This window comes from Phascolarctos cinereus, unplaced genomic scaffold, assembly GCF_003287225.1.
Source record: "Phascolarctos cinereus isolate Bilbo 61053 unplaced genomic scaffold, phaCin_HiC Scaffold_4;HRSCAF=312, whole genome shotgun sequence".
Classification (NCBI taxonomy): domain Eukaryota; kingdom Metazoa; phylum Chordata; class Mammalia; order Diprotodontia; family Phascolarctidae; genus Phascolarctos; species Phascolarctos cinereus.
Genome location: NW_027555847.1, coordinates 721,796,037 through 721,823,121, shown reverse-complemented (window position 1 = coordinate 721,823,121; position 27,085 = coordinate 721,796,037). Strand labels below are relative to the sequence as shown.

Sequence of the window (27,085 nt, the reverse complement as noted above, 5' to 3'; positions counted from 1 at the left end):
GCTGGGTGTCTAGAGTGGCCTCGTGACCTCGGGTGTGTCACGGTGTGTCTCTGGCTCCGTCGGTCAGGAAGGTTCCTCTCCAGGCATGTCCTGCACCATGGACACAGAGGGCTGTGCACCTGCAGAGCCCCATGCTTATGAGCCATGGTTCCTTAGAAATGTTGTTTGTGATATTTGGTCGCTGTTCCCTCTGACTGCTGGCTATACTTGGCTGCTTCTGTCTGGTACAGAGACTCACCCTCATGGCCCAGCTGGTAGTATGAGCAGGTTCCTACCCCTTCCTCGTTGGCTGTGAGGTTCTCGTGTTGACTGGCCAGCTTCCCAAGTGACGCCCGGCCTCCATAAGACATAGAAGGCCCCTTGTCTGAACCCTGGCTTGCCCATATTGCCAGGGCTGCTAGGCCACAGATGGGGACCAAGGGCTGCCAGATTTCCAGCCACTGGTTACATCGTGTGTTTCTTTCTGTAGGTAATTGGGAAGATCTCGTTAAATTTTTACACATGGCCAGGAAAAGGGCCCGAGAGTCCTATGTAGAGACTGAGCTTGTTTTTGCTTTGGCTAAAACAAACCGCCTCTCTGAGCTGGAGGAGTTTATCAATGGACCCAACAATGCCCACATCCAGCAGGTAGGTGTTGGGTAATACTTTCCCTCTTCAAAATGACAACGGCGAATTTTCTTTCTTTGCTATCATCTTATAATTTGTCCTTCCCCAATGTGGAAGGTGGTTCCAGGGTTCACGGGGGAGTGAGTGAGCGACCCGGGGCTCCTGCTTTTCAGTGGCAGCAGAGCCACAAGGCCAGGCCTCTGCCCCGTCGTCTTTGGTCCTTCCAACCACTCCCTACCGCTGAGAGGGAGAGGGACAGCGAGGGCTGGGCACATCCCCATCCCTCGGGCTCTCTAAGCCAACCTGTGGTAATGAAGAGCTTGCAGTTTCTCTGCGTGTGCTCAGGAGGGACAGCATCGTCCTTAGCCCTTTACAGAAAACACAAAGGCAATAGAAGTGGCGAGCTGTTGGTGGTGCCAGTGAGTGACACCAGTGAGTCCCCCTGATGGTCAGGAGGAGGTCCCTTCCTCCTCGGTCCTCACCCAGCGAACCTTCTCCCAGAGCAGGGCATCTCTCTGATGGCAGCAGCACCTTAGCCTTGCTCAAAGTACCAAGACGGCTGACTGTTTGGGGCCCCAAACGTGGCCTGCAGATCTAGCCCAAGAAGAAAACAGGACAGTTCAGGAGGGTTGTAGGCCCAGCCCGGAGCTCTGACCGCAGCCCCCACAGGCCTCCAGGTCCTGCTTCTGCCCGCTGCTGGCAGTGGGGCCACGTTGCCTGTGGTTGACCTTCAGTTGACTCCTCTTACCTTTCCGTAAGAAGCTGACAGTGAATCCTCAGTGGTTTTGTTTGTTTCTGTACAGAAAGAGCCTTTGGGAAGAGGGAGCCCAGCTCTCCTGACAGCATCTGTTATCGAGTCCCCCTCTTCCCTCTCAGGGCTCCCAGGGCAGAAACTGTGCCAGTAAATTTCAGGAAGGGGACAGCATTGCCTGCACACAGCAAAGGTGCTTCTCCAGGAATAGAGACTCTGCCCTGCCCAGCCTGCAGAAGGCCTTGGGTCTCTGTACTGGGAGCTGGAGAAGAAGGACCAAGCAAGGCCCATAGCCCCCTGAGCCAGGGGAGGTCAGGTCATCGAGTTTCATTCTCAGCCGTGGGTACACCTTCATTGGAGCGTGATGTGGTCTGGACTGTGATGAGAGGAATATGGGCAAGAGGAGGGCCGGGGGGAGGCGGGAAGAGAGCTAACAGAGGAGGCCCAGTGTCTGAAATGAGGGGAACGAGAAAGAATTTCATTGAATGCAGTGGGGGGATGGGGCTTGGTGTTTTGTTAAGCACTGGCCCTCCCTGATGCAGCCCACCACCCCAAAGAGAAGCCTGCCTTGTATGAAAGGAGCGTTTGGCAAAACAGACCCACACAGCCTCCCCTTCTGACGATGTCTGCCTCACACCGCACCTGTGGGAGGGACTCAAGTCCTCCCACGTCCACATTGGTCATTGCCCTGACCTTTGCCCAAGCCTTTCTGGACTGGCCTCTGGCCTCTGGCCTCTAACCCGCTGCCTCTAGCACACATTCCTGCCCCTCTCGTTAATCACCTCAGCAGATGCCCTGGCCCAGCACTGAGGCTCAGAGCACCCGCGTCTAGTACGAGCTTTTCTGGACTCTCAGGCCTCAACTTCCTTAGATCCCTTGGATCTCTAAGACTTCTTCCAGCTAGACTGGCAATCCAGAGCGTCAGCATAGTCCCGTCACCCACTGCCGCTCTGGGGACCGCCCTCCACGTCTCGGCATCTCCTCAGGGCTTCCCACACTAGGTATTCAATCCCTGTGTAAAGAAATGTTCCCTATGCACTCAAGAGAAGTGGGCTGGTCCACACGGAGGGGCTTCCCTCAGCCCACCTCTGCTTTCCTGCCATGTTGGAGAATGGATCCTGGTCTCTGCTCCTCCTTGGGCATAGCTCCGGGTGAGGCCATTGCCCCAGAGGCTTTTGTCCTGCTGTTTGATAGACTAGCTGGGCCCTTGATTTGGGGGCGAGGAGGTCAGTGGTAGCATACTCTTGGTCACCCTTAATAATACGAAGCATATTTTCTTCATAGGGCAAAAGTCAAATGGCTTGTCACTGGGATCTTTGCATCTTTTGAGTCCAGAGCATCCAGATGGGCCTGTTTCCTGGTCAGAGGGGCTTCCCCAGGCAGGGCTTTGTGACTAGGCCTTATCCCTGCCCATCTAAGAGCTCTCTGGCGACCCCAGATGTTTCCTGAGGGTGCCAGGGGAGCTCTGGAGAGCAGCCCCACTTGGAGGGGTAGGGCAGGCCGTAGGACTCATCGCGTCAGGTGCCCGAGAAGGCCCCTCTGCTGCCGCAGGAGAGTTTGCCAGGCTGGCCGTGGGCCCCTGAGTCCTCTGTCCTCAGTGTCTCTCCCGTCGCTGCCCGTGCGGTTTGTGTGCCTGGAGGCTGGACTTGGGTCCTGTGCTGAGTTCCCCAAGGAGCAAATGTGCCCCTCCTGCATGGAAGTTACCAGGGCGTCTCTCTCCAGGTTGGTGACCGCTGTTACGACGAGGCCATGTACGAGGCCGCCAAGCTGCTCTACGGTAACGTGTCCAATTTTGCCCGCCTGGCGTCTACCCTGGTGCATCTCGGCGAGTATCAGGCCGCAGTGGACGGAAGTCGCAAGGCCAACAGCACCAGGACCTGGAAGGAGGTAACGCCTCGAGTCCCTGCCGCCCCGGTGGTAGGAGTGGCTGGTCTCCCGTTTGTCTCGTTGGGCCGTTTGTGCCCCATTGACCACTTCTACATTCTCAGCTGTTTTCACAAAAGCAGTAACGTCCACCACCCAGTAAGCCAGGGCAGCTTCCTTCACCGTCGTCCACGCGCCTGACCTGCCTCCCAGAACGTGTCCGTGGGCCGGAGGGATCTGGTCTGCCAGGAGTCTTTAGTGACGACTGGATCTGAAGGTTCCCTTGGAGAACCACTGGTGGGGGTGGCACGAGGGCCAGCGGACTCCGCAGTCTGACAGGCGCCTGTTGGCCCGGCTCTGGGCTTAGCAGGAGCTCTGCAGGGCCAGGCTGTGAGGAGCAATTGCAGCAGCTTCCGGAGGAGCCGGCTGCCCTGGGGAAGTGGCCTCCTGGTGGTCCATCCAGGCCGGGCTCGCTCTTGGGTTTCACAGCCCCAGGTCCAGAGGGCTGCAGCCCCGGCCCATACGTGCCCCCTCCCTGCTTTGCTGAGGTCGCTGGAGAAGCCATGTCCTTCCAGGGTCGCTGAGGCTTGGCGAGGAGGCTCGGGGAACTGTCCTGCCGGCCCACACCAGCCAGTCTGGGTTTCTCTAGTTCCTTTCATTCTGTCTCTTCTCCCAGGCGTGTGATTTCACGAGTCATTTTCTGGCACAGAATCCCACTTTGACAACAGTTTAGATAGAGGTCTGAGCTTTCACCCAAACCACCACCATTCTTCCCAGAGGAGGAGCTCTATTAATAAATAATAATCTGGGGTCCCTGCCATGGGGTGGGGCCGTGTGCTCTGTCTGTAACAGGGTTGGGCAATGCTGTGAAGAAGCAGCCACGGCCTCTTTTATTCCTCTCCTGCAGGTGTGCTTTGCCTGTGTGGATGGACAGGAGTTCCGCCTGGCCCAGTTATGTGGCCTCCACATCGTCATCCATGCGGACGAGCTCGAGGAGCTGATCAGCTATTACCAGGTGAGCCTGCGTTGCCACTGTGCGTCGTGCCCCTCCCGCGCTCCCTCACTGGCTCCCTGGTTACAGGGAGCGCACCAGGGCCCCGATGCTGTGCTCGCATCGTAGCTGTCATGTGGCATGTGTGAAAAAGGTCTTTGAGACCAAGGGACAGTCAAGTTGCGTCCTCAAGACCGAGTCAGGCCTGTTGTTTCGTTTTGGGAAAAGACAACGGTATGCTTGTTTTCAGATTCCATGTCTTGCCTCTGCTCCAGCAACCTTCTGGGTTCATGAGGAAGGAGAGGGGCGACGACCTGTTCCCTCTTACATGGGCCACGTTTTTAGTCTCCAGATGGAGAAATTGAAATGGGGGTGGGAGGAGAGGGCCAGGAAACCAGGTGAGCCCAATTAGAATCCAGAGTGGATTTTCTTTATTTCATTTGTTAGAAGGAACTGCGTGCTGGGTAGAGGAAAAGGGAATATTTGGGATGAAGGCAATATGAAAATAAAAGATCTCAATACAAATTTAAAACAGACACAGGAACATCTATTAACAGCTAAGATTTTGTAACACTGAGGGGGCCGTAGTATGAAGAAAGGCCTTTGATGGCTCCAGCCAGCAAACACTAAGCCTCCACTGTGTGTTTTGGATGCTAGAGGGAGAGGAGCTATTGCAGATCAGCCCTGACGAGCAACACCAGGGGATCGTACCTGATGCCCATAGAAGTAATGGACCAGGGGGCCAGGAGGAAGCCAGGGCAAGCCTTCTGTCCTGGCGAGCCTGGATGACTGTTACATGTGGGCCATCCCGAGAATACCTGGGTCTGACTAGTGGCCCTTGCTTCTTCTTGAAATGACTTTGTATTATTTTATATACAAGTTAACAAGCATTTATTAAGTGTCAGCTTGTGTGCAGGGCCCTGTGCTGAGGCCTGGGGGCTACAGTGAGAGGCAGAAACCTGTCCCCTGCTCTCCAGGAGTCCATTGTGTGGCAGGGACCTGGCTAAAAACCCGGTCTCCTCAGGTCTGTCTTGAGGAAGAGTCCAAGCTGGGCTTAGATGCCAGTTCTGACTGTCTCTGTGCCCTTGTTGGCCACTCGTCCTCACAGGCAAGTCCCTGAACCGCTGGCCTCGGGGCCTGGTAGAAAATGGGCTGGGTGCTCTCCACTTCCCTCCTGGGTCTAAAATAGCCCTGGCCTATCTTTTACACAGACGAGTTTCCATCCGAGTTATCACTGTACATGTGGGGCTCAGCAGGCTTGCTTGAACTTAGAAAGCCAGCCTCCACATTAAAGAGCAGAGATTTTTTTTCAACTTCCCAAGAAAACATTGTCTTTGAGGTACGTTTTCTTAGATCATGGGTTCCTGACATGGGGTCCATGGGCAGATTTGAGGACATCCATGAACGTGGTTGGAAAAAAAAAATTATACCTTTGTTTTCTTACCCGTCTGACTGAAACCAAACGTTTCTTTCTATTATGAATAGAGGCCACAAACCGCAGTGAGCTTCACAGACCACCCGAGGGGTCCATGGCACCAAAATGGTTCCAGCCCCAGAGCTGCTGCATGTGAGGTGACAGAAGCAGTGGCCGCCTTCCCTCTGTACCCAAAGGGCGGCAGCTCTGAGTACAAGCGCAGGCAGAGGCAGGCCCCCGGGGTCTGGGGGCTCTTCACATGGAGCAGGTGCCCTCGGGCTCTTGGTACCAGAATCATGTGTGAGCAGGCGTACAGGATCTTGCTGACCCTGGTAGTGTTAGCATTTCTGTGTGTGTCCTTTTTTCATGGAACAGGATTTCATAGACTTCCAAGCATCAAGAATTTTCACTTGTCCTGGTTAATTCCATTAGTACCCAATGTTAATAGAGGAGCAACTGTTTCTGTTTATTCACTTATGATTATCGCTACTGTGCAGACCTTTGTACAAAGGCCTTAGAGTATGGTTTGTTTCCTCGGGATACATTTCCCTAAAAGGACTCACCAGCTTTAAAGCATGTTGTTAGTGTCAATTATTTTCATTGATGACTTTAAAATCAAGAGTTGCCCTGCATGGCTCCATATTTCTAAAAAGCCGTTTTTGTTGTCCCCAGCAGCAAGGATGGGTGCGCCTGAGTGTGCCACATTGTGCATCGCAGGTGAGGGGTGGACTGTGCCCGCCTCTGCCTCATCCTTCCAAACAGCTGAGGTGAGAGACCAGACTCTTCTGCCGTCTTTCTCTTTGTGCAGAAGGTCTGTCTCTCTTGGGGATTCTATTCCAAGGCGGTTTCCTTTACTCTGCTCTGTTGAAGTTCGCTTCTGTTGAGTCAGCCTAGCATCAGGTTGGGCTGGCTCTTCGTGCGGCTGCTTTTTATTGGTTACTGTCCTCCAGAGTTTGCCCGTTGGTGGGAGTTTTCTCTGGCTGGTGTCACCGCAGCTGGGTTTTATTTGATTAGATGTCAATGAATTCTCCGCAGGAAGATGCCTGCGCAGTGAGTGTGTGAGGGGAGTTCACACGTAGGGCTGCAGGTACAGAGTACCATCACATCAGGCCCAGATAGGAAAGGGACAGCCCAGGGCCTCCCCCCCCAGGGGCAGAGCCAGCACTGGGACCCCAGGCTCTCATGTCTCCACTCAACATCGCTTCTTCCCAGGGTGACTGTGGTCTCGCTCGTCCCATGGTTCTCGCTAGGCTTAGAGCAGTGTTTGACAGGAAGTGCCTTTTCCTTCCCAATTTAAATTCTCTGTCCTAAGGGTGTCCTTCTTCCATGCCAGGATCGGGGCTATTTTGAAGAAGTGATTGCCGTGCTGGAGGCTGCCCTGGGTCTGGAGCGGGCCCACATGGGGATGTTCACTGAGCTGGCCATCCTGTATTCCAAATTCAAGCCACAGAAGATGCGGGAGCACTTGGATCTCTTCTGGTCCAGAGTCAATATTCCCAAGGTGAGGCTGCACTGGCCGTGGAGGGGCAGAGGCACGGCTTCCCATGGGCTGTCCCAGCCTGGGGCCTCACCCCAGTCCTTGCTCTGTGTGCCCTCCCCCACAGGTCCTGAAGGCCGCCGAGCAAGCTCACCTCTGGGCCGAGCTCGTCTTCCTCTACGATAAGTACGAGGAGTATGACAACGCCATCACCACCATGATGGCCCATCCCACAGAGGCCTGGAAAGAAGGGCAGTTCAAGGACATCATCACCAAGGTACCTCATTCTGGCACTGACGGGAGGAAGGGGTGGTTTGCCTGCTTTGATGCCATCTCTCAAGCTGGAAGGGAGCCCGGGAGCTTCTCACCCACCAGGGCTTGGCTTGAGACCCACCCTTCCCCCGCCCCTCCCCCATAGCCTGGGCCACCTTTTCAGCAGGCTGTCGGTGTCAGGAGGCCTCCCATCTTCACTGTTCTGCGGCTTTCACCCATTGCTGTTGGTTTTATTGAGGCAGCGTAGAATCAGTTCACAAAACAAGCGTAAAATTCCTGCGCACCAGGCACGCTAAGTGCTGAGAATTCAGCAATACAAGGGAAGAGGCTGTGACCTTCACGATTCACATCCTGCCCCCCCAGCCAGTCAGCCCCTCCTCCCCGTGAGAGCCCTTCAGACGCCCGAAGAGCCTGTCATGAACCTGCCCCAGGAGCAGCCCTGCAGCTAAGATGGTTTTATATTTTAAACAAAGTTTCGCATAAACAGGCTATAGTTTGCCTAGCCCCACACCAGACTAAAGCTCATGAGCCTTTTGTGGTGTGGCTGTTTGGGCCTTCCCCCCTCCTGGTCCCTCCCTGCTGTGGGATCTGCAGCTTGGCGGCCCAGCCATCCTCAGAGGTTGGCCCCGGAGCTGGACATGGGGACCACGGCAGAGGCTGGTGGACCAGGTCCCCTCCCTGGATTGGTGGCTGTTCCCCTGCAGAGCCACGGTGGCCTTAGGATCTCTTAGCTTCTCTTAGTTCCAGGTTCTCCCCTCCCTCTTCCGGTTCTGTGTTGTCCCTGGAATACTGATCTTCCGGCACCCAGATATGACTTCCATCTTACTAGAATGAGCCCAGTGCTGTGGCCTGAGAGGCTTTCTTTGAGTCCTGGTACTCCTAGGAGCCCTTGCCAACTTTGTGGCACCTGCACATTTGACAAACATTCCTCTATCTTTGGCTGCATTTGTATTTGTTATTTATTTTTTTCTCATTTTATTTTGAGTTCCAAATTTTCACCCTCCCCTACCCATTGAGAGGGCAAGAAATACAAGCCCATTACAAACGTGAAGTTATGTGCAGTGAACTTCCACATTAGTCATGCATGTCTGCCCCCAAAAAAAACAAAAAGAGGGAAATCCCAGGATGTCTGAATGAGTCCATGGGTTCTCTGTCTTTGGAGGTGGCCAGAATTGTATCTGCAGCTGTATCAAACCGCAGCGGAGGTCCTTAGCCCATCCTCCTCTTTGGGTCACTGCCATTCTTTCCATCCCACATCCAGCTGAGAAGGGGCCATAAGATGTTGTTCTTTGGGATGGAGAAAACGCAGATTTTGTTATGCAGCCACTTCTCGGAGACCTTTCTTCAGCTTTGGTTCACTCTGATGTTGTAGCATTTTGTTGTGGGTTCATTTTTCCCAGTCAGTCTTGTTTTCCGCCTGTCTCTGTGAGTTAAAAATCTACCTCCAAAGTCACCGTTTTGGCCCCCAGGCTTTTATCTTCTTTGATGAAGCTAACAAATCTGGTGGAGATGAGAGGGGTGGGCTGACCTCCTGCTTGTCACCATCACCTGTCTGACACATGGAGCCCCTGTCAAGCAGGCATTTCGCCACCACTCAGCAAGCCCTGAGAGCCGGCTGTGTGCCCAGCACAGGAGATCTCTCTTTCACCGGCACGACTCACAGCGACTTGGTGTTGGCCAAGGTGGTGTCCAAAGAGGGGGCAGCTCGTCTATCCCACGGCCGCCTTGTCCATCCCAGAGCTGCACAAAACGTCAGTGAGGAGGCCCTGGGCAGTGGGGAATGGAACCTGGCTTAAAAGCCACTGCAGCCTCAGAAAACAAGGGGAGCCTCTTCATGTGGCCAAAGTCTGGCCAGGGATCCCTGTGGCCTACACAGGGCAGACCTTAGAAATAATAGGAGTGTTAGTGACCAGTCCCATGGGGCATCAAGGACTCAGAGGTCCTGGGGGACCTATCAACATTTCTGTTAAGGACATCCCTTGAGAGGAAAATCCCAGAGGATCTGGCCAGGGCTGAGTAAAGGGAGGAAGATGTGATAATAGAGCATTTATTAAATGCTTGCTCTGTGCCCACATTCTGGTGAGAATTAGGGAGCCAGTTGCATGACAATCCCTGCTCACAAGGAGTTTCCATCCTAAGGGGGAAGAAGGCGGCTTACAAAGAGGAGCTGGAAAAGGAGAGCAGTGAGGAAGGGGATCCCAGGTCCTGGTCTGGGCAAGAGAAGGCCAGAGCTGGCCTAGGAGAGCCTGGGGGCTCCAGGGAGGGGCTGTTGAGATAGAAGGCTCCAAAAGGTGAGAGAGTCAGTTTCCAGCCTAGAAGAGTGTGCCTCGCCCCGCTGAGCATCCTCTCGGGAGACATAGGACTTTGACACATTTCTGAGGGAACTCTGAAATGCAGACGCAGGCCAAGAGAAGCCTGGAGAGGCACGTTTATGGGGGCAATTAGATCCTGATGGAGAAGTGCAGGTGCTCCCGAGGGTTGGCAACCTGGGTCTGTTCTCAGGTTCAGAGAGGGTCGGCACACATCAATTAAGCCCCTGGTATGGGCCGGGCACTGAGGATGCTGGCCCCTGGCTGTGAGGAGCTCCCAGTTCATGGAAGAGATGACGTGCAAACCTCAACATCCAGAGACGCTCAGATGGGAGGCACCAAGGCTAAGGAGGGCCGGGAGCACGGCTTGCAGAAGGAAGGGAGGCAGAGAATGTTGCAGGCTGGGGGATGGGCAGAGACAATGCCCAGAGTGGAGAGATGAAGGTCTTCTTTGTGGAACAGCCAGACAGCCGGGGTCACAAGAGCAGAGTACATGGTGCGGAGAGAGGTGTAAGAAGACAGAAAGGGCAGAGGGGGCAGCGTATGGGGGGCTTCATTGGATCTGGAGGTGACAGGGACCACTGGAGTTTACTGAGTAGTGGGGTGGCACGCTCAGACCTGAGCTGTAGGAAAATCACTTTGGTGGCAGAATGCAGGCAGACCCCCCCCTCCCCAGCAGCTACTGCAGTAATCGAAGCCCAAGGTGATGGGGGTGAGGGGGTGGTAGGGTCACGGAAGAGACATTTGAGACCTGCTGTGAAGGTCGAAATGGCAAGACTTGGGGACTGAAGGGAGAAAAAAGGAAGAGGGGGCAAAAATCACTTTGGTAATAGGGCTTATGACAAAGGGAAGGAGAAGCACGTGGCGGGCAGTAAGCACACAAATACAAAAGACAGTGCTTGCCTTCGGGGAGCTTATATTCTAGTGGTGGAGGACAGCCCACCCAAAGGAGGGAAGGGCAGGGAATGATGGTCCCCACAGCTGGGGCTCGCCTGGGGAGAAGGGGGCAGCCTCACCAAGAAGGCCCTGGGCTGGTGGCACATGCCATGGCGAGGAGGTGGCAGATGTCAGGGCAGGTTCTGGGATGAGACAGTGGCAGAGGCACTTGGGTTGTGCAGTCTTAAAGTCAGAAACAGGGCTGGGAGGAGGATGGGAAAACAGAAACACGAAGCACAGCGTGAGGGGAGCCGGCTGCAGGAGGGCCTCCTTTCTGTGCCAGGTAGCAAAGGAGGGTTGGACGTGTGTGCAAACGTTCACACACACCCACATCCGCATGAGCACACACGCACGAACACCAGCACGCACATAGAGAAATACAGCAAGGTCAGAGAAGGGGTGGAGGAGGCTTGTGCCAGGGAGGCAGGAAATGCAGACCAGACTGGCTTGAGGTTCAGAGTGTGACCCCTGAAGTGGGGATTAAAAGGAAAAAAGAAAAGTCAAGAATTGACAGGGAAGGAAGTGCCCTCCCACTGAGGAACGCTGGACAAAGGTGTTATTATACTGGAAGAAATAGTGAGGGAGAGCCTCAGCCCATCCGAAGGACTTGGGATGCGACAGGGCCTGGGCAGAGCCAGGAAGACCATATAGACAGTAGCAGCCACATTGGCAAGAAAAGCCCATTTAAGGAACTCTGACAGATTCCATGCCCAGCCGTGGGTTTCCTGCCTCCCCCCTGCCAAGGGGTGGGAAGACACAGCTCTTTGGACACAGCTGGTGGGTGGGGATGTTTTTCTCTACTGTACATATTTTTACAAAGCTACTTCTTTAATTTGTGGGGACAGGACTTTGGCAGGAAAGATGAAGTGGTGATCCGTAAGAAAGAAGGAATAAAGCACACGCAAGAGAGGACAGTTCTTGTCCCGTCCTGGCTTCCCTGGCTCCTGCCCCTCTGTCAGCCAGAGGCCTTTCCTGCTGCAGAGACCTCACTGCTAGCCCACTCCCTCTGAGACCCCCATTGGAATGGGAGCTGGCTGAGGGCAGGAACTAGTTTTAACCTTTCTCTGTGCTGCCAGCACTTTCCATAAGAAGCACTGAGTAAATACTTATTGACCAAGGTTATTCAGAAAGCAGCCCAGACTTTGAAAAAGGTAACGTTGAATTTATTATGTGCTTTGGAAAAAATGGCCTTTGGAGTCCTGGTTTCATGTGCAGTCCTTTTTTATATATGTAGACTTGGTATATGGAAACACTCTCTTTTTTTTTTTCCAATGTTCAAGTTTGGGATTTTAAAAATAAAGTCATTTGGCTCCTTCTCTCATTTCAGCTCGTCTGTGCTGCCCCCCGGCTTTGCTCAGAGCCCCACTAACCCTTTGCCTTGCTGCCTTGCCCAGGTGGCCAATGTGGAACTGTACTACAGAGCCCTCCGCTTCTACCTGGACTATAAGCCCCTCCTGCTCAATGACCTCTTGTCGGTCCTCTCTCCCCGTCTGGATCACACCCGCACTGTCAGGTTTTTTTCAAAGGTGAGTTTACCAAAAACTGTGAACAGAAATATCCTGAGAAATAAATAGCATGAAAGAGGGACTTCCAAGCAGGCTGCAGAGCAGAAGGTCGGATCCATCCTGTGAAAAATCGGTGTCCTTTTTTCGGCGGATGTCATGGACCTTTCCCTTGTCCTCTTTCCCACCCCCACCCCCATACAGCCTTGGCGCTCTCACCCAACGAGGAAGGGTGTTTGTACCCAAAGGCTCATTCTCCACATTTCGTTGATCCTGTGCTTTCCTCTTCCAATACAGTTTGTCCCAATACATTACTTAAGTGTCTAATATTAATTATAAAAACAATAAATGTGAAAAAGAGTTCCATCTCTATAGGACCCCATATGTGAGATTTCTCTTGAGTTAGATAAAATGCCTCCTGCAGATAGAAGGTTTCATGGTCTTGTTCATAGTATCAGTTCCAAAGGGGGGAGGGGTCCTGAGCTCAATAATTTGATTTTTCAGACTTCTTCCCAATTTGGTAGGTGAATCAGCTTCCTCTGGTGAAACCTTACCTTCGCTCTGTCCAGAATCACAATAACAAGGCAGTAAACGAGGCCCTTAATAACCTGTTGACAGAGGAAGAGGATTACCAGGTCAGTTCATTGGCTTCCCTCATTTCACTGGCAAAAAGCACCGACACGGACCATCTCTGCATACTCTTCTCCCTCGTGCATTGCTAACTGGCCTGTAACAGCCTAATGTTGTTACTATACATGTTACCGATCCTAGTTGGGGTGGTTTCTATTCCAACTGACAGGGAGCTGCATCTTTGGGGCCTGCAGTAGCCCCGTTGGGGGTCCCCTTACTGGGACCAGAGGCAAACCTGGCTTTGGCCGGCATTAAATTACACAGGCCAGTAAAAAAACCCTGGCACCTTTCAGCCTTGAAGTGACGTTGGCCTCCCAGTGCAGACCAAGGATAAGGACCCAGCACACGTGGTTTGGAGCCCGAGGGCTTTGTCTAGCTCTGCCTCTCATCCAGAACAGGAAGGGGTGCTTGGTGGGGTCCCTGGCTGTGGCGTGCTTCAGGCTGCTGTATCAGCACCTGCTCCTGCTCCTGCTCCTGCCAGTGGCCAGCACTCAGCACTGTGCCTGGCACACAGTAGCTGCTTAATAAATGTTGAGTGAGTGAGTGAGTGAGTGAGTGATTGGCCGGGGGTCACCTACTGAAACACTGGGCTCCCAGAATGCTGGTCTGCCCGGTCTGTTCTAAGCCTGAGCCTGCCTTCCGCAGGGCTTGAGGGCATCTATTGACGCTTACGACAACTTTGACAACATTGGCCTGGCTCAGCGGCTGGAGAGGCACCAGCTGATGGAGTTCCGGCGGATCGCCGCTTACCTGTACAAAGGGAATAGCCGCTGGAGACAGAGTGTGGAGCTCTGTAAGAAGGACCGGCTCTACAAGGTCAGTGCCTCCCTTTCTGAGCTCCTCATCAGTCTGAGGAGGTAAAACACCCGTTTCAGCCCGCTGGGACCTGGCGGGGCCACTTCTGCTTCAGACCGGATGATTCTCCACCTCAGACCCTCCTTTGGGGCAGTCCTGGGCAGGGGTTTTGTGGTGAATGTTGGAGGCAGCTCTTCCAAGCCTCTCAGAAGAGAGAGAGAAGGGGGCGAGCACCTCCTCACCGTGACCAGAGGCTGAATCTCTTCTGGTTGTCTTGCTTGGGGTTAACTCCTCTGTTACAAATGCAGGCTGTGATTGGCTCCCTTTCTTGCCATCCGCTAGACTGAAATCCCAAATTGGGGTAGAGGGGAATCCAGAGTGTTTGACCTTGTGAGCGGCTCTAACGCCAGTGACTGACGGAGCGTCTGACGTGTTCTGAGCAGGTTTGACAGCCCCCAGAATCCTCCTCATGGTGGGGACGTAGCGGCTTTCCTGCAGGGTTGTCCTCTTCACTATTGGAGGAAAGCTGGGGGGTCCAGGTAGAAGTGGAGGGCTTTGTAGTACAGTTCCACATTGGCCACCCAGGCAAGGCAGCAAGGCAAAGGAAGACATGGGTTTGCTTCCCTTGTATTTTGTACTCGTCTGAGTAGAACCGGGACCTGGCACCCAGAAGTACCTGTGATGGCTGGACGCTCAGCCCTGTGGGATCCCCCCTGAGCGTCCCCGGCTCTGCAGGGGGGTGCTTCATTTTCGTATGGTCTTAGGTGGAATCATTGTATCCAAGGCCAGGCAGGCCACGGCTTGCCGCAACAGACTGAATGTTACGTTGCAAGTAGGGCCCTTCTAACTGGTGCCCTGCTGTCACCACCTGCCCGCCAAAGGCAGGTTAGCATTAGGTTATCTGCCCCGTGTGACTGGCCCGGTGCTATTGGTGCCGTGCTCCACAAGCCCACCTTGTTCCTGTAGTGGGCAGGGACATAAGCCGCTGAACAAGTCATTTCATCCGCAGCATCTCATAGAAAGTAGCCAGGAATGCAGGTATAAGCAGAGCTTCCCTGGTGCCCACTGGGCAAGACCCCCCTCAAGAAGCACCCTGAGAGTTGGTCAGCCAGGAGCTCTTGGGGCCAGTTTGGCACCTTACTTGGTTTGTGTCAGCCTCATGTTCAGATAAAAGCAGCTCGCTGTGTGAGACTGCCCCTGCCCCCTCCAGCACAAGGGCCTCTCCTGAGTCCAGTTCACCCTTCGGGATTACACAGCAGCCCTCTCCCCTCGAGGCTGCTGGAGACCCTGCAGAGCTCCCTGCCTAGGGAGCCGCAGCCCTTGAGCTTTGGGCCTCAAGCTCGGTCGCTTTCACTGTCCACACGACAGCGATGCTTGAGTGGCGCTAGCAGTACTGAGCTGATCTCGCTGGCCCTGCCAGGTCCCAGTCTGCTGCCTTAGCTTTTACTCCTGTGCTTACTGGGCCCTCACTGCAGCAAGGCAATCCTTTCCATCCCTCCTCAAGCCTCCCGTGGCTCCCTTCTGAGCTGAGAACCTGATCTCATGCTTGGCTGAAGAACACTGGGGCCATTCCCTGAGAGCTTGGTCTGCTTCCTCCCCCCATCTCCTTCCCTCCTCACATGAAGAAGGGGACCCTTTTCTTTGTCTTTTTTTTTAATTAATTTATTTTGATTCATCAACCATCACTTCCATATGCTTTTGAGTTCAAAATTTGTCTCCCCCTTCTTCCCCGCCACCCTCCCCAAGACAATGCGCAATCTGATACAGGCTTTACATCTACACACCCATTAAACATATTTTCACATTAGTGAAGTTGTAAGTAAAAATTAAAACCAGTAGGAGGAACCATCAGAAAGAGGAAACAAAACTCAACAGAAGGTAAAAATAAGTGACAGCGATTCAGCTTCCATAGTTCTTTCTTTCGATGTGGGCAGCATTTTCCATCCCAAGGCCTCTGGAGATGTCTTAGATCCTCATAATGCTGAGAAGGGTTCAGTTTAACAGTATTAGTTGTCGCACAGTGTGGCTGTTATTGTGTACAAAGTCCTCTTGGTTCTGCTCACTTCACTCAGCATCAGACCACACAAGTCTTCCCAGGTTTTTCTGAAGTCAGCCTGTTCATCATTTCTTACAGCACAATAGTATTCCATGACATTCATAGACCACGACTTGCTCAGCCATTCCCCAATGGATGGGCATCCTCTCAATGTCCAGTTCTTTGCCACCACAGAAAGAGCTGCTATGAATATTTCTGTACACGCGGGTCCTTTTCCCATTTGTTTGATCTCTTTGGGATATAGCCCTAGAAGTGCTATTACTGGGTCAAAGGGGATGCACATTTTTGTAGCCCTTTGGGCATAGTTCCAAATTGTTTTCCAGAATGGTTGGATCATTTCACAACTCCACCAACAATGCATTAGTGTTCCAATTTTCGAGGGGGCCCTTTTCCTCACCCACGGCCCGCTCCATCCTGGCTCCTCCAGCAGGCTCCCCCTCTCTCACTGACCTCCTGTCTCTGCCTGCCTACAGACCAGCCTCCCTCACCCTCAAAAAACCACATTCGCGTCTTTTCTCTTCTTTCATGGCTGAGTTGCTGGAGGAGGCTGTCACAGTGGACGCAGCCTCTCCTCTGAAGCTTCGTCATTCTGATGAGACTGCTCTCCCCAAAGTGATTCTCCATCTGCTGGTTGCCAGATGCAGGGCCTTTTCTCACCCCTCAGCCTTGGGCACTAGCGCTCCCCCTCTTCTCTGTGGAAACTTCCTTCTTCGAGGTTCTCATGATCCCGCTCTCCTGCCTCTCCTCTGTCCAAGTGCTTCTCGGCCTTCCTCCCCGCTAATGGGGGGTGCCCCCCGGGGCTGTGTCCTCGCTCCTCTTCCCTTTGGGCTCTCTGTCTGGAGACAGCTGGGGCCGCAGTGGGCGCTGGGCCTCAAGTCATTTGTGTAACCCTGGGCAAGTCACTTACCCTCTGTCTGCCTCAGTTTCCTCACCTGTAGGATGTGGGTGATAATATCACGCACCTTCCAGAAAGGATCAAGTAGACCATGAGTAAAAGCGCTTCATTTCAGTGTGGTGCCGGCGTGCCGCAGCCGGAGTGGCTGCTCCGTAGAAGCTTGTCCCCTTCCCCTTCTGCTGTCTCCTTCCGGAATCTCCTCGGCTTCCCACGTGTACAGATAGCACTCAGCTTTGCTGCTCCAGCCCTAACCTCTCGAGTGATCTCCGGCTGCCTGCTGGCCGTCCAAGACTGCATGTCCTGGAAACGTCTTACCTTTCCTCCAGAGGCCTTCCCTCTTCCTGCTGCCCTGTCACTGTGGGGGTACCACCATCCTCCCAGGCACCCCCCCTCAATTGACTCCTCATCTCCCCCCCCCCACGAACAGTCTGTGACCGAGGCCTCTTGACGTCACCTCTGCAGCATCTCCTGAATACACCCCCTCCTCTCCTCTGCCCCTCCCTCCGCCCTGGTGCAGGCCCTCCTCATCTCACCTGGACTGCTGCATTAGCCCGCAGAGGGGTCTGCCTGCCTCCAGTCCCTCCCCACCGCGCCAAAGTACGGCTCTGACCCTGTATAAAAAAATAACACGAGCTGGCATTTCCATAGCAGTGTGGAAAGCACGTTCGTATGGTATCTTATTTGATCCTCAGTATAAAGTATAAAGCTAGGTGCTGTTTTTCCCCATTTTACAGATGAAGAAACTGAGGTTGAAAGTGATTGCCTCTTTATCCAGGGTCCTACCGTGTCAGAGGCAGTATTTAAACTCGAGTCTGTCCTGACTCCAGCTCCAGAGCTTTCTCCTCTGCACCCCCTAGCTGCTGCCTCCAGTATCAAATGCATGCTCTGTTTGGCATTCGAGGCCCTTCGTATCCTACCCCTTCCTCCCCTTCCAGTCTTCTTCCACTGGACAGCCCAGCAAGTGCTCTTCAGTCATGGATGCTGACCTCCTGGCTCTTCCAGGAACAAGACGCTCCGTCCTGGGCTCTGGGCATGCTCTCTGGCCGTCCCCCATGCCTGGAGCACCGAACCCCCAGCTTCCTTGAAGTCCCAACTGACGCCTTCCCCAGTCCTCCCAAATGTCAGGAGCTTCTTTCCGAGATGCAGTCTCCGTCTCGTTCATACAGTTGTTCTCATGTTGCCTCTTCCGTTCGATGGTGAGCTCCTTGAGAGCAGGGACTGGGCTTTTGGGGCACGTGTCCCAGCTCTAGCGTCGGGCCCGGCACGTAGCAGGCACTCGGTAAGTCTTTGGTGACGTGAGCCTCCCCGCGTCCCCTTGAAGAAGATCCTGCCGCTGTTTATCCCCACTTTAAATCAGGAAGAAACTGAGGACCAGAGCAGCAAACTAATTGAGTGTGGCAGAAGTTCTTAACATTTGGTCCCTGACCTTGTTTTAAATATTTTAATCACTGCATTTTTACAATTTTATTATTTACTTTTTTGGTTTCTTGGTGAGGCAGTTGGGGTTAAGTGACTTGCCTAGGGTCACACAGCTAGTAGGTATCATGTGTCTGAGGCCAGATTGGAACTCAGGTCCTTAGTTCCTTTTAACATTCTTTCTAAATTCGGGGTTCCCAATTCTCTCCTTCCCATCCCCCTCCCCCACCCGCTGAGAACACGTGAAATCATGTAAAACGTATTTCCACATGAGCGATGTGGCCAAAACAAAGTGAGAGAGTCACACTTGGCTTTTCACTCAGAGCTCATCCGCTCCTCCCCCTGGAGGTGGAAAGTAGTTCTCGCTGTGAGTCCTTGGGAGTTGTCTCAGATTGCTGGGTTGATCAGAGTGGCTGAGGCATCGCTCACTGCTCATTGTCGCGCACCGTGATCCCCTTTCTTCTCATTTCATTCTGCAGCAGTTCATACAGCTCTTGCCATGTTTTCTCCTGGAGCCATCCTGCTCACCGTTTCTTATAGCACAGTAGTGTTCCACCACATTCATAGGCTACAGCTGTTTAAGCCATTTCCTGATTTCCAGTTCTTGGACTCCACACAAAGCTGCTATGAATATCTTTGTACATGGGGCTCCTTTTCCCTTTTCTTTAATATCTTTGGGGTACAGCCCTAGGAGTGGGATTGCTGGGTCAAAGGGCATGCACAGTTTGATGGCCCTTGGGGCCTAGGTCCAGCTGTCAGATTTTCCATTTGGCTTTGATCTTTTCATCAGCCATGCTGGGAAGTTCTCCATTTCCTTATCTGTCCATTTTTTCCCTGAAGGATTATACTCAGTTTTGCTAGAAAGGTTATTCCTGGTGGCAGTCCTAGCTCCTTTGCCTTCGGGGGTATTGTGCCAAGCCTTCTGCTCCTTTGATGTAGAAGGAGATCCTGACTGTGGCTCCACAGTATTTGAATTGTTTCTTTCTGGCTGCTTGCCCTCAGAGCACTGGAATTTGGCCGTAATATTCCTGGGAGTTTTCCTCTTGGGCTCTCTTTCAAGAGGTGATTGCTGGTCTCTTTCCATTTCTGTCTGACTCCCCGGGCCCTTGAGGATTTCTTGAAAGCGCGTTTCAAGGCTCTCAGGAAGTCCTCGTGGCAGTCCTCCCTTGTGCATGCAGTCGGGTGGCCTGCAGTGTGCTCCCTCCTCACCAGCTGTCCCGTTGCAGGACGCCATGCAGTACGCGGCCGAGTCCCGGGACACTGAGCTGGCCGAGGGCCTACTGCAGTGGTTCCTGGAGGAAGGCAAGCGGGAGTGCTTCGCCGCATCCCTCTTCACCTGCTACGACCTGCTGCACCCCGATGTGGTCTTCGAGCTTTCCTGGCGGCACAGCATCCTGGACTTTGCCATGCCCTACTTTATCCAGGTGATGAGGGAATATCTTACCAAAGTAAGTGTGCCTCGCCGGTGTCCCTCTGGCTTCCGGGGGGGGGGGCTGCTCAGGGCTATGGGCTCGGCTTAATTCCCCAGACCTTGAAGACATGGGTTGTACTCACTCTGGAGGCCCTCCTGGTTCTTCCCTGGTCAGCAGAGGCGAGGGTGGAGCAGAGTAGGATTTTGGCCACTACTTTCCCTCTCACAGACTTCATGCTGTGCATGGTTAGCCTTCAGGCCTTCATCACGTATTGCAGTCCTTTGTACGTGCAGCCCAGGCTGTCCCCCCCCCCATCCCGACCTGCCTCCCACTCCTTTTCCTAATCTTATGAGCAAAGGGTGATTTCTTTGACTCCTAGACATTGGAACTGGCGGTCCTTGAGCCAGCTTGTCCTCCAGAGGACCAGGAAGACATGGAGTGAGCTGGCTGGGGTGAGAGGCAGTTCAGAATGAGAAGCCTGAGAGGGCAGGTGGGCTTGGGTCTGTGGGTGCCCTCCCCATCAGCTCCCGGTGCCCAAGCGGAGTGGCTGGTTTTCCTTCCGCTGAGACTTCAGATACTGCACTCTAGACTTTTCTTGCAGGTGGATGGGCTCTTTAATAAGGTGACAGTCTCTCTTTTCACCTTCCTCATGGTCTTGTCCCATCCTTACAGACCCACCTAGGAATCTGCTCCAGGAGCGAGAGTTGCTGCCAAATGAGCTCTAGACTGTAGATGGCTTTCATCACCTCTAATCATTTGAGAAAGGACACTCTGGGTGGGGATTAGTTGGAAAGCCAATTGGGCCCCTCAGTTTTTACACTCTAAAAGAGAAAGTGGGTGCTGTGCTATTGGGTAACTGTGGGTGTGAGTGTGAGACCGTGTGTGTGTGTGTGAGAGAGAGAGTGAGAGACCATGGATATGTGGGTTGAGTGTGTGAGACCATAGGTGTGTGGGTCTGGGTGAGACCATGGGTGTGAGTGTGAGACTGGGTGTGTGAATGTGAGTCTGTGTGTGTGTTTCACATTGACGTTCCTGGGGCCAGGCTCTTGTAGAAGGAAGCAGATGGGACTGACTGCTTCTCATTTCAGAGGACCCCCGAGGCACACATTAATTTGGCACATCCCCAGTGCCAGGCTCGCCCTCAAGGGGAGGCACTCAGGGTGGCTGCTCATGCTGACGGCCTCACACAGCTTTGCGGGCCCGTGCTGGCAGTGGGGCTCACTGGGAAGAGCTCCGGGGGCTCGGGGGCTCTGCTGCCTGTCCCTTTTGTGACCTCAGGAAGTCCCGTCCTTCTGGGCCTCGATGTCCTCATGTGGGACGTGCAGAAGCTGCCTCAGAGGCTGGCCGAGGGGATCTGAGCGAGCCAAGGTCAGAGGAGGCAGTCGCGCAGGCACTGTGTGCGCGGGGAGGCCTCGTTAAGGTCTACAGGCAGTGTTCCCCACCACGGCCTCAGGAGACACTTTTTTTTTTAAGGCAGTTGGGGTTAAGTGACTTGCCCAGGGTCACACAGCTAGTAAGTGTCAAGTGTTTGGTCTGGGGCCGAATTTGAACTCAGGGCTGGTGCTCTATCCACTGCGCCACCTAGCTGCCCCAGGAGACACTTGTTTACAGATGAGGTCACATTGCTGTGTAGACTGAAGAGCTTCGTGCTCAGCTGGTGTCTGCAGCAGGTTTTGAGCCTAGCTCTGCTGACCCCTTCTCTCCTTGTGTGCTCCCTGTGATTGGTGGACAGCCGGAGCTGAGGCCTGGCCCCAGCCCCCATCTCTTCCATAGCAGGACCCAGCTCAGGACCGGATGACAGCAGAAACGGGAGGGGGTAGGACGACACAATAGACCCGCACTCCTCCTTGGGATCGGCTGGACTTGCAGGTGACCTGCCCAGGCCATCCTAACTGCGTGTGCGTGGATTACTCCTGGGGAAGGTGGCTTCTGGGGATGTCCAGCACTCTCGGTGCCGCCAGGGCAGTGGTCACTCTCTTTGAGAGCATGAAATGGAAGCTGATGGAATGCTTAGTGGGAAACAGGTGCTCTGAAAGTGAGGCCTGAGGCTCCCCAGCCTTTGTGCCCCTCTGCTAGCACAGGGGCATGAGTGGCTGTGGACCCTGCCCCGCAGGGACGAGGCCAGCAGGGACCCCCCATCCTGCCATAGCTGCTGCCACGGCCACCCTGCTGCTGCATTCTGCTGGGCCCGTGGTCCCTGCCACTCGTGGCCACAGGAGCTTAGGCTAGGGCTGGGCATCCCTGCACTCCTAAGAACCCTGTTGAGGCCACGTGAATTTGTAAAATGATACTGGCTCCATCGGGTAAAATGTAGCTGTTGGCATGATGCCAGCAGGGTCAACCCTTACTTGGCTTTGCTGCCCTCCTGGCTGACCCCCTGGGTCAGGTAAAATGTGCTGTCCCAAGGAGGGGCACCCATGGACACGGAGAGCCGTGTCATGGGGCTTCCTTCCCTGGCTGCACACAGGGCTCTGCTCCGGGCTCACCTGGCCCCGTGTTCTCTGTCCTTCCCTGAGCAGAATTGGACCCAACTTCTGTAGAGTCATTAGGCTTCCTGGGGAACCGTCCCAGAGCAAACCCCACAATGCTGGACCCTGCATGTGGGTGGAATCTGGTCTTTGGGGTTGGCCGCACCCCTAGCAGAACCTTGATACGGAAGCCCTGCCCCAGTCAGTCACGGGCACCTCATCTGTCCTGCGGCCTTAGGAAGAGGCAGGGAGTGATTGCCCTGTGACTGGTGGGAGGCTTCCACCAGCCCTGCCACCAGGAGGCAGCGGAGAGCAGGCCGGGCCTACACCCTTGTCTCATGGGATAGAAGGGTACCAGGTTCCTCTCTTCCAGTTGGTGTTGAGCTCTGGGGATGTGGACCTGAGTGCACACAGCAGCGTGCTGTAGAAGCAGGAAGACTGAAGCCCGAGAAACTGGGTTTGAATCCTGGCTGTATACTTTATTAGCCAGGTGGCCTCCTCCTAGTCGTCACACCGAGGCCATGGGCTTGGGTCTCCCCGTTTGTCAGAGCTGCTCCCTACGAGCCCCCAGAGAGTGCGTCTGGACCAGCTCCCCCAGAGCTAATTTCCCTGGGATCCAGCCAGCCAGGACCAGTATTGCGGAGGGTGCCTGGGGTGCCGTCTCATTCTCTTCTTTCCTTGTTCATGTGCCCACGCCAGCTCGTGCCCACTACCCTGGTAGTGACACTTTGTGAAGCTCCATATCAGCATGTCCCCACCCCTGAACCCGTTGCCTAGCCCCCCACAAAAAAAAAAGTCTTTAAGAGGGGCAGCTAGGTGGTGCAGTGGATAGAGCGCTGGCCCTGAAGTCAGGAGGACCTGAATTCAAATCCGGCCGCAGACCAAACACTTGACACTTATTAGCTGTGTGACCCTGGGCAAGTCACTTAACCCCAATTGCCTAAAAAAAGAAAAAAAAAATAACGCCATGGAAGGCACCATTGAGGTGACCGAAGACTTTCATTAAATGCTCGGAAACTGGGGGTGGGGGTGGGGACGAGGGTCTTCTTGTCCTCTTGGGGGCATTCTTGAGGAATATGAGCCTTGACAGACGAGTTCGCCAGCTGGAAGTGGCTGGCCCTTGTCTGTTTTGTCCCAGGACTAGCCCAAATATGTAGAGAATCCTCCCCAGGATGGGATTTGAGGTCACAGTGGCCTCCGGAGGCCCTCAGAGAGGGAGTGCCCAGCGAGGATATCCTGGCTTTTTGGTGGAGGTCGTCGGGGAGGGGCATGGCACTGAGGAGCTCCCAAGGAAGGGCACCCTCCTGAGCTGCTTGTGTCTGTCTTCTGTCCAGAAGACCTCTTTCTGAGGCCCGGAGAATCCTTGTAAGCATCCCTGTGCCTCCTGGGTGTGCTCACGTCCAAGGCGCACAAGCCTGGCTCTGGGACTGTTCTTGATCAGTCCTGGCTCCTCGGGGGCATCTGGACCCAGAAAGCTCCAGCAGCCGTGGCCTTGAGAGTTGTGGAAGCGGTGGGGTTGGGGCCTGTGCGCTAACTTGGGCGTAAATAACCGAGGCAATGAAAACGCAGCCCCAGCCACTCAGCCCCACATAATGGCCTGGTGATTGCATCCCTGGTGTGTGGGTCTTGCAGGTTCTAATTTAAGGCTGTGTGACTGTTAGCTGAGGTGACTCAGACGGTCCTCCTGCAGGAGGCTGTCTCCAGGAGACCTCTGGTGGGGCTGGAGGGGCCGTGATTGGTGCCGAAAGCCGCCCGAAGATGGTGGTGCCGGCCTAGGTCCCCCGCAGCTCACCCTCATCCCGCTCTCATGCAACCTAGGTTGACAAACTGGACAAGTCAGAGAGCCTGAGGAAAGGCGAGCAGCAGGGCATGGAGCCCCCGCCCATTGTTTTCGGTAGGTGTGGCTGAGTATGGAGGGATGGGTGATGAGGCTTCTCTGGCACAGAGACACCCCAGTTTTAGAAGGCAGTTTGGAATGCTCGCTTTGTGGGCCACAGTCCTGGATGCTTCTGGGTGCTCCTGGATGGGGGGGGGAGCGGTGGTGGGCGGGGCCTGAATGCGGAGGAAGGGAGAAGCAAGTGAGCTTTCCCAGGGCACATGTGAGCTCACTGCCAGGCTGGTGGCCTGATGTCTGGTACAGCCTACCTCGTAGTTGTGACTGATGCTTCCCTGAAGAGCCTGCCCAGAGACCCTGTCAGGCAGCATCAGGCCTGATGCCAGAGCCCCGTCTCTGCTGGGTGGCCTGCAGCTTCCCCTTCCCGGACCCTTGGGCTCCGCCCGGGACATGCTAACCCATGCCGTAGCAGGCGAGTGTGTGCACGGAGCATGTGACCGGGGCTGCTGTCATGCCGGGGGGTGGGGGGGCCGGTATGTACAAGTGCCAATTAAATGTGCATCTGATCTTTTTAGATTTTGATGGGCATGAGTGATACACAGGTGATTCGGCTAAGTAAGTGCCCCATTCCCAGCACCAGCTTTGACTGCAAGAAGAGCTCTTGTCCCCGGACAGCTGGGGCTTGGCAGGCATCCCCTCTAGTCCTGGCTTCCAAGCACCAGCTTTCACAGTGGCATAACATGTCCATCGAGACTAGGCCGGTTTGGCAGCCGAGCCTCCCATGCCATGCTGCCAGCCAGATGCCATGGCTGGTGGGGGCTCCTCCAGAGCCCCGGGCTATACAGAAACCCCCCTCCCCCCAGGACCGCTAGAGCCACCATTGGGAGACATTCCCATGCCCTGGATGCTCCAGGAAATTCCTCCAACCCTCCACCTTCTTCTCTTCCAGGCCAGCAGCTGATGCTGACGGCAGGCCCCACTTCCGGACCTTCTCAAACCAATTTTTCCTGCGGATATACAGCTCCAGGATTCACCCAGGCGCCTGTTTACAGTTTCAACGTGTAAAGGTGCTCCTGGGGGCCTGTCTGAGGCTCCTGGGTTGGCCAGCCCACCTCCAGAGCCTCGGGAAGCTCTCCAAAGGACCCTGGTGCTTATTTATTTTGCTAATGTTCTTTAGGCTCCACCTCTGAGCAGGGACCCTTCCCCAGGTGTCAGACTGTTGTGCTGGGCTGCCTGTCCCTGACTGGCAGGGGTCTCACCAACGTAGCCATAGTGAGAAGACCAGCAGCCCCTTTTCACCTTAGAGTCTTAGGCCCCTGGGAGGTGGGCGGGGGAGGCCTGCTGACGGGGCAGCTCCGTGGGGGGGCAGCCACACCCCCAACTGATGGGCTCAGAATTCATTTCTGTGCTTTCCTGGAGATTTGGGAAACTCACTGCCTTATCTGCCTTGTCCTGTGTGAATGCCTGGGGGTGCCAAGCCTAGATGGAAGATGGCCTGGAGGGAGCCCCTAGGGGCCCGTCATGTAGGGTTGCTTGGGTAGGCTGTTGTGGGAAGAGCAGATTGTGCTTTCTGGAGAGGGCGCAGGCCTTGGGGGCCCTGGCACCCCGTGTGCCCACTGGCCACCTTGGCCCTGGGTTACTGCAACAGTCCAGTGCCAACAGGGTTGTTCCTGTGTGCCCCTCTCCAAACACACATAAACCGTTAACATTGGATGTCCTGGAAATAGAGGAGTGTATAATTTATGGTTATGAATCTTGTGCTAATCATGAGTATTAAAGCCCATTATAATTAAACCAGACAGTGCTGATGCCCCTCGCTTCCTTCCGCTGCCCGACTCTTCCCTTGGGAGGCTGTGAGGCCGGGCCTGGCTGTGCTGCTGCCTAGGTGGGCCCCCCAGGCCATCACCAGGCTCCTGGCAGGGCCCCCGGAGCTGTTTGTCAGCTTCACCCCTGAGACGGGTCCTGAGAAGGGCAGGGACCTGCCTTTGTAGGAGGAGGTCTCCCACTGAAGTCCATCCCAGACCAGAGAAGCGGAGCTGCCCCATCCATCAGCCCGTTGGCTGCAGGATGACATCGTGGCATCAGCTGCTCCCCGTCTTCTCGTCCCCAGGCCCCCACCCCGAGATGTCCCCTGGGAAGACCGTCCCGTTTGTCCAGGGGGAAGCCAACGCCAACCCGTGACTTAGGGCGTGCAGGGGTGGCTCTGTCGGTCCGGTGCTCTGAACAGGCTAATGGGGTTAGAGCATGCACATAGGACCACTGTGGTGGACAGATGTGGTCTGTGCGAGCCCGGTGGGCTCCTGCAGGGCTTCTAGGTGCCCCGGAGCGGGCACAGAATCAGTCGGGGATTGGAGGGTCCTCCAGGACGCCATCACACAAATGGCCCTTGTGTTGGGGCTGAGACGAGATCCCAGCCAGACCCACAGGACCAAGTCCTGGGTCTGGAGGGTCGGGCTAGAGGCAACTTGCTTCCCTCTCTGGGCCTCTCTGCTTCATCTGTATTCGTTCCGAGTCTACATCCTGTGATCTTCAGTGTATGGGAGAGGAGCATACCCAGTGGTCTTTGGGAGAAATCCAGGAGGGCTTCTAAGTGGAAATCTAACAGTCCAAGAATGGAGGGGGGAGGTCACTGGGAGTGTAGGCAAGTGTCAGTGTGTAACAGGAGTGGGAACGTTCTGGGCTGTCCAGAGAGACGTCCATGGGGACTGAGATGAGCCCCTGGGTCTGTCAGTGAGACGAGCCAGCCTTCGAGGTTCCCTAGGAGAGAAGCTGCTAGTGGGGGTGGGAATGGCCTGGTCCTGGCCTTCAAGGCTTGGCAGGCCCAGAGCAGGAAGGGTGGCTCAGGAAGCCAGTGAGGGACGCTGTCCTCTCCAGCTGGTCTGCAAGGCCCGGCTGGCTTTGTGGCCCCTCCTCCACTCGCTCCTCCTGCTCTCTTCCAGCTCCACTTGTGACATTTCCAGAAAATGCCTCGCTGCCATCGGTTCCCATGGCATGTAATTTTTTTCTTTTCCATTTTTTTTTAAAGCTCATTTGCCTAAGAGCTTGAAAAAATCATTTGTTCAGAACTTTGTTCCAAAGAACAAAGTGCCTTCTCATCCCTGGCCTGATGTGATCTTCAGACAGGAAGGTTTCAGAGTTTGGGTGGTTCTATTTTCTAGACAGGAGAATTTACTTGGAAGGTACAACTGAACCCCAGACTCCTCCTGACATTTCCACTGTGCCCCCATTCCAGAGACCCCCCAGGCTGCCTGCTGGAGTTCAAAGAGGTTCTTGGGACCCTCGGGGTGTCCAGAGTGGCACAGGTCACAGGCTCAGGCCTTCCAGATCTCTCTCCCATCCTAGAGTCTAGACTAGCCAGTCAGGTGCACTGTGAGAGCTGGCTTGAGTGTCCCTAGCTGTAACGATGTGCATATGTTAGTCTGTTGGGCCCCTTTTGGCTCCAAATCTTAAGGGCCTT

General features: G+C 54.6%; 1 protein-coding gene across 6 annotated transcripts in view; it reads left to right on the top strand.

Annotated features, from left to right (window-relative positions):
• Positions 1-25,427, top strand: part of CLTCL1 (clathrin heavy chain like 1) — an 83,234-nt gene extending 57,807 nt beyond the window's left edge. For 3 of the 6 annotated variants that reach the window (XM_020996347.2, XM_078154450.1, XM_020996353.2), the window contains 11 exons: positions 470-627; positions 3,080-3,244; positions 4,128-4,235; positions 6,959-7,126; positions 7,230-7,379; positions 12,015-12,146; positions 12,647-12,757; positions 13,398-13,568; positions 19,141-19,362; positions 23,613-23,688; positions 24,578-25,427. In XM_020996347.2, the coding sequence (XP_020852006.1) occupies positions 470-627; positions 3,080-3,244; positions 4,128-4,235; positions 6,959-7,126; positions 7,230-7,379; positions 12,015-12,146; positions 12,647-12,757; positions 13,398-13,568; positions 19,141-19,362; positions 23,613-23,688; positions 24,578-24,693 (1,577 nt within the window). In that variant the 3' untranslated portion in view covers positions 24,694-25,427. Of the gene's footprint in view, positions 1-469; positions 628-3,079; positions 3,245-4,127; positions 4,236-6,958; positions 7,127-7,229; positions 7,380-11,947; positions 12,147-12,646; positions 12,758-13,397; positions 13,569-19,140; positions 19,363-23,612; positions 23,689-24,203; positions 24,244-24,577 lie in introns of those variants that run through there. The other 3 variants (XM_020996351.2, XM_020996349.2, XM_020996352.2) reach the window with 3 other exon arrangements.
• The last annotated feature ends 1,658 nt before the right edge of the window (positions 25,428-27,085 follow it).